Raw genomic sequence first — 6,979 nt, forward strand, 5'->3', positions numbered from 1 at the left:
TTGCCACAACCAATGAATCAGTTTACTGACGTGTAATCGCTGCTGGGCCCCTTGATGGAGACAAGGGATGAGGTATTGGGATAGGTGTTGCATTACCTGCACAAAGTATGTGGGGAATGGATCAGTTTAGGTGGGAAGGAATGTGAACCATTCCCACCCAACCTACCTCTTCCACAGGTACTTTCTAATGCAACCCCAGGAAAAATAATCCCTGTCCCTATTCCTCCTCCCTCGTTTTCATCTAAGGACCCCAGCAGTCCTTCCAACTGAGATAGAGGGTCACATGCACCAGCTCTATTATTTCCAGTGTTCCCAATGTGGCCTCCTATACATCGGTGAATCAAAGCATAGACTTGTTTTGCTGAACAAATTATTCGGTCCGCCAAGGCCTACTGGACCTCCCGGTTTCTATCCATTTTAACTCCCTTTCCCATTCCTACACTGACCTTTCTGTCCTAGGCCGCCTTCACTGCCAAAGTGAGGCCAAACGCAACCTGGGGGGAACAGCACCCCATATTCCACTTGGGTAGCTTACAACCCAAAGGGATGAACATTGAATTCTTCAAATTTAGGTTACCTATAACAACCCCACCCCTGCCCTCTCTGCTCCCTCCTCACATGTGCTCCACCTGGATTCCCACCTATTTCTCCCCTCCCCATCCTCCGTTTTACAATTCGCAACTCTTCAATCCAGTCCTTTTGTTTTTTTCTCTAGTCTCTGCTCCAACCATCTGCCTATCAAACCTCCCCACAACTCACCTCTGTCCAGCTATTACATGCCATGCTTTGTCCTGCCTCTCCTCCAGCTTTCATTGTTCCCCTAGCCCTTATAATAAGTCTGAAGAAGGGACTTGACCCAAAAATTCACCTATCCATGTTCTCCAGAGATGCTGCCTGACCCAGAGTTACTCCAGCACTTTGAGAACTTTGTTTCTGCTGCTACAGCAATGCACACTTCACCTGGGACTTTTGATGGGGTGGGGAAGAGAAAGAGGAAGGGAGGTGTCAGTAGAGGGATAAAGAGAATAAAGCCACTAATTCAACAATAAAAACTCATTTTAAACATTCCTTAAAACATAACGGAGGGCAAAGAAGAAAATAAACAGGCATGGCTATGAAATATATACTGTCACAAACACATGGCTAAAGTCCATGAGGGTGCACTTGATGTCACTCTCCATAAAAGTTTATCTTGTATGATTAATGGCAGTGTTGAAAGGTAGATTTAATTTCAGATAAACTGAGAAGCTCAGTTGCATGATCCACATCTAGCATAAGAAATCTTCCATTACAACTCTCATATGGAACCTGACAAGACAATATTTGATAATCTTCATCAACATACAGTTTGTTCAGGAGATAACTTTACACATAATTCTTTGTAAGATATGTGGAGCATTTTACAAAAGCATTAAAAAATGTCAGGTTTAAAAAAATGCCAGCATAAAGTGGACAACTTGGTTATTTCCCATTATCATTCAGTACATCTGGGGTCACTGTACCTCAGGCTCTTAGGAGTGCAGCTGACATTGAACTGGTAGCCCAATCTTTCAACAGGTTTTGTGCGGAAAATATAAAGTCTATCTCATTCCTTCATCTGTGTCGCAGGACATGACCTCTACTATGGAAAAAATAATTATCGATAAGTAACATTGCTGAAAATAAAGATTTTTGTAGGGTATATTTTTTTTAAAACACTTCTAAGGTTATGGGTGTGACATCTGTGAAACAGTCATCTTTTTCATCTTTCCACAATACATGTTGTGGCAACTAATTCAATGACCACATTAGATCTTAGGCTGCCAAGTTCAAGACAGGGGTTTAAGAATCAAGCAATATTGTGACATTCAATTCTGTAAGCCCAGAGTGCCACTAGTGGACTTTCATGTTTCCAGGACGTCATCCACAACAGGAACTTCCGATGTTTGGTCGGTATTGTGCGTGGAAAATGTGACAACTAATTTGTATACACAAGGTCCAACAGACATTAAAATAAAGAGCAAATAATTTTAGTTTTTTTCAATTATATCAGCTGAGAAATATATTAATCAGTATATTAGGGAAAGCAACCTTGCTTCTTTCCAATATAGGTTATTTTGGATGTATCGAATAGAGAAAAGCCTCTGTGAAACAGCACTTCCAAGAATGTATCATACAGAGCAGGAGTATCAAAATAAATTTGATAGCTAATGAAATAAAATTAAAAAAAACATTTTACTTCTGTGAAGAATGACTGGCCTCTACCACATTGTGCACTGCTGAGAAAAACAATGCTGATCCTCATAACTGGCAATACCATGCTGAATGATCCTCAGGCATAACATCAGCTGGGAATGCGAATATGAAAATGTGCCATCTGCCCCAAATGCAGAAGAGACAGAAGTCTTTTATTGAAATGCCAAATTTGGCTCTGAAAATTCTAATTAAATCTTTTAGGTTCATACACATCCTCTGCAATTAAATAAAAAGATAATTAAGTGCATAATTCCACCTCAGCTCACAAAATCTTGTGCAAATTACCATAATTGGCCAGCAGTCATGCTCCTTTTAAGAAATATGGCATCAGAGTGTCTGAGACCTGGGTTTAATCCTGACCTTGGGTGCGGTCTATGTGAAGCCTGCACGTTCTCTCCGGATCGATATGGGGTTTCTCCAGTTTATTCACAAAGACGTACAGGTTGGTAAGTTAAATGGCTACCATAAATTGCCCATAGCATGTAACCGAATGGTAGAATCTTGGGAGGGGGCGGGGGGATGAGAATGGGGGGGGGGGGGGGGGGGGGGGGGGTGGGGAAGATGTGGGGAGAAAATATTGAATTAATGCAGAATTAGTGTTAATGGGTGGTTGATGGACAGCATGGTATGTTTCTGTACTGTATCTTTCTCTGACACTAAGACCGTAGCTATATGTCTTTGCTGTAAAAAGGCTGATATTACTTTTTGAAAGGAGCAAAGAGCTGGACCATATAGTTTTAAATTTTGAACTAGTGATTTCAGGTGTGCTACAGATAATAGAGTGCAACAAGATGCAGCTTATGATGGGATTGGACACCAAAAAGCAGTTGTTGAAAAATCTACTGCAAATATTCAACTGCGTATTCGCAGCCATCCAAAATAGAAAATTTCAAAAAATCCTTTGTAAAAAATAAAGTTCCTTATCTTGTTCCAAAATATTCAATACCACACGATCCTGGCCAGACTCTTATTTCACTACTACCTTCGGGAAGGTGGTATTGGAGTCTGAAAACTGTGCACCAGGTTCAAGAACAGATTATTCCTAACAACTACTTGGCTCTTGAATGCTCTACAACACTATACAACTAATCCTCAACTGTGAACTATCTTTGGCTGCACTAAGGACTTCAGGCTTAATGCACAAATTGGGTTTATTAATTTGTTGTTTTTTTGTTAACATACATTATATATGTGTATTGTACTCATACTCATAAACCCATACACTATGTATGTGTATGTACCTCTCCACATCATTAATAAAACATTGCCTTCCATCCTTCCTACAAAACTAAATGACAATATTTTTACTCCATTTTACGCATATGCTATATTGCTGCCCAGTTGCTTAACTTGTCTTTAAAATGCTTTATCTGTGCCTTTCTCAACTCACCTTTTCATCCAGCTCTGTATCATCTGTAAACTAGTCTTTTCACCTAAATTATTAATATAAACTGTGTCCTGAAAATAACCTATTTATTCGTAATCATAGACCAAAACAGCATGGAAACAAGCCCTTCAACCAAGTTTAGCCATGTCGACCAAGTAGTTTAACCCACCTAGCCCCATTTGCCTGCGCCTAGCCCATGTCCCTTCAAACTTTTTCTATTAATGTGCCTATCCAAGTTATGTATCGTAATTATACTCACCTCTATCACTTTGTATGGCAGCTTATACAACACCCTCAATATAAAAAATCTTATTCTGTTCTTTAACCAATCCTCCAACAATGCTATTACGTTACCCACAACCCCATGAAGGTCTAATGTAGCAACCTTATCTACTCTGCCAATTAAAAGTTAAAAAAACTATTAAATTTGTCAAACACTATTTTCCCTTTGACCCCACCTAATCATTTAATGATTTTGTAAGTGCCATTACCAGTTCATTACTGATGGCAAAGCACTCTGCTGACATCTAATGCCAGGACTGATGCATGGTTCTGTATTTCTCCCTTTCTTAAGTAGCAGTATTACACTTTCCAACTTCCAATTTACTGGGATGTAAATTATTCATCAATGTATTTTGCTTAGTAATTTAACCCCTGCTTCCATTACATACTGAGCCATTTAAAATAAAATGGCTCAGCACTGCTATCAGTAACTAGCAGCAGAAAATAGGTCTGAGTCATAAAGGATGTATTTGGAAACAAGAGCAAGGGAGCAAGAACAAACTGCTGGAGAAACTCAACATATCAGGCTGCGTCTGTAGAAGCAAAGACAGTCACATTTTTGGTCGATTACCTGCACCAGTCCCCAAAAAATCAACCATCAATGCATTCACACATACTGCTTGCCCCACCAAGCTCATCCAGCAGTTTGTTTTTTTGCTCCAGATCCCAGCATCTGCAATCTCTCGAGTCTCTTTGTGTACCCACACATCTACCCATGGTGCTCCACAGGGAGTTGTGTTCTGTTTTTCTTTTTCCATAAATCTAATTTGAGGAATATGTATATCAGCAATGGCAGCATTTACGGTGCATTCCCATTTGCCATAGCGATAGTGATGAGCTGCAGTTTGTTTGGTGACGGTACTCTCACAGTACTGTTCAATCTGGATCCAGAGGCTATAAAGAAATAGTAATGTATTTTAAAGTTGCGATAGTGTCAAACCTGTGAGGAATATTTACAGGTGCATTCCATTTCTCCATTCCATTCACCTTATATTACCCTACAAGTTAAAGGTTGACAAATTGAAAATTTCAGTAAAGAACCCCCTCTTCCTCCCCAACCCCCTCTTCCTGCTCCCTCCCCCCCAACCCACTCTTCCTTTTCCAGGTGGCATGACTCAACATTTACAGTGGTGAGTGCTGCTAGTTAAACGGACGCCGTTATCTTGGATGGCACATAAAGCTTCTTGAATATAGTTGCTGCTGTTCAAATCTAAGCATATTCTGAGTAATATAAGTGCACTTGAGCCTCGTACATCTTGGAAAGGTTTTAGTATCTGGAGGCAAATCAACTTCTGATGGATATCACATTTTTCTCCTATTCCTGTTGCATTGACGTGCCTGTATCTATTCAGTTTTTGGTTAACGATGATGGGGGAACTTTCACCTCCGCTCAGTCTGCCTAAACCTACCAGATCTCCCGGTTACTAAACACTTTAACTCCTTTCCCATTCCACACTGACCTTCCTGTTCTGGGCCTCCTCCAGTATCAGAGTGAGGCCCAGCACAAATTGGAGGAACAGCACTTCATATTTTGCTTGGGCCGCTAACAACCTAGCGATATGAATATTGACTTCTCTAGCTTCAAGTAACCCTTGCTTTCCCTCTCTCTCCACCCACCCTTTTAGTTCTATGACCAGTCTGACTGTCTCCGATTACATTTTATCTGTTTGCTTTGTTATTACCTTCTCCCAGCTAACAATAATTTATTCTGCATTTTCCTTGAACTCCCCTTTGTCTCATTTTCACACCTTACACTTCCTTATCTTTGTACCTCCCTCTCTCCTGACCAATCTGAAGAAAGGCCTCGACCCAAAATGTCACACATTCCTTCTATCCAGAGATGCTGCCTGTCCCGCTGAGTTACTCCAGCATTTTGTATATCTTCAGTTTAAACCAGCATCTGCTGTTTCATTTTCCAACGTTTTATGCTTTAAACTAAAATAATCAGTGGGTATCCCAAATCTAGCCTTGATTTTATACTTTCTTTGTCAGCATTATCTGAAAGCACAGCAATCTCCACCTTCACGTCACCAACAACTGCGCTGAAACCTTAACTATCTTTAAAATATAGACCAAATATCTGACTGACAACACTCGATTAACAGATATATCTGTTGGGAAAACTGAAGACAGTTTTAAGCAACATAAAATCTGTTCCCGTCACAAATTCCAAATGCGAATAACAATATAGAACTTCGGCCCACCATAGCTGCACTAATCATGATACCAATCTAACTGATCCCATCTAGGGGAGAAGAGGGGGGGGGAGTGTGGGGGTGGAGAGGGAGGGGGGGAAGTGTGGGGGAGGAGAGGGGGGGAGAGTGTGGGGGTGGAGAGGGGGGAGAGTGTGGGGGAGGAGAGGGGGGAGAGTGTGGGGGAGGAGAGGGGGGCAGTGTGGGTGGGGGGAGGAGAGGGAGGGGTGGGGGAGGAGAGGGGGCGTGGGGGAGGAGAGGGGGGCGTGGGAGAGGAGAGGGGGGCGTGGGAGAGGAGAGGGGGGCGTGGGGGAGGAGGGGATGGTGGGAGAAGGGGTCTCACACCCAGGGCCCAGTGGGGAGTATAAACAAATCCCTCACCATGGGCATGAGGAGGGGCAATCTGGAACCCACCCGCATCCCGACCCACAGTCACGCCTGGACCGCAGACCCACATCGCCCGGGCCTCCCCTGACAGGCCTCGCCGCTCGTCCTGCCCGCGCTCTCAACTCCTCTCCCCTCTCTCTGTCTCCGGTTGGCACGCCCAGAATTCAGCCCAGCCAGGTACACTTACCCTGGCAAGGGGCCAACCCCCAGCCTCGCTTACTGGGCCGCGGAGCAACGGGCGATTCGGTCACAACCGCCTGGAGACCCGGGCACAAACAAACAAGATGGCGGCGGGGCCAGCGCGGCCACCTCATCGCGCTCAGCGGCACGCGCACGCGCACACTCTCTACCGACGCAACCATGCCTCATCAATATGCAGGACAGGCGACCGCTGAGTGGAGGCGCCCCTTTCCGCCAACTATACATATTCATGAGCTGACGCACGAGCCCCGCCTCCACCCCGGTAGCCCCGTCCTGTCTTACAATCGCCACATAT

General features: G+C 43.5%; 1 protein-coding gene across 4 annotated transcripts in view; it reads right to left on the reverse strand.

Moving 5' to 3' along the window:
* Positions 1 to 6,829, reverse strand: part of ip6k1 (inositol hexakisphosphate kinase 1) — a 62,932-nt gene extending 56,103 nt beyond the window's left edge. The window contains exons 1-2 of one of the 4 annotated variants that reach the window (XM_033036864.1): positions 6,671 to 6,804; positions 1,503 to 1,621 (exon numbers count right to left, since the gene is read on the reverse strand). Coding sequence is in view for 1 of the 4 variants with exons in the window: in XM_033036865.1 (XP_032892756.1) it covers positions 6,671 to 6,797 (127 nt within the window). In the remaining 3 variants the exon portion in view is untranslated. Of the gene's footprint in view, positions 1 to 1,502; positions 1,622 to 6,670 lie in introns of all 4 variants that reach the window. The other 3 variants (XM_033036863.1, XM_033036865.1, XM_033036867.1) reach the window with 3 other exon arrangements.
* Positions 6,830 to 6,979: the final 150 nt, after the last annotated feature.

The sequence above is a fragment of the Amblyraja radiata genome, chromosome 18 (genome assembly GCF_010909765.2).
Source record: "Amblyraja radiata isolate CabotCenter1 chromosome 18, sAmbRad1.1.pri, whole genome shotgun sequence".
Classification (NCBI taxonomy): domain Eukaryota; kingdom Metazoa; phylum Chordata; class Chondrichthyes; order Rajiformes; family Rajidae; genus Amblyraja; species Amblyraja radiata.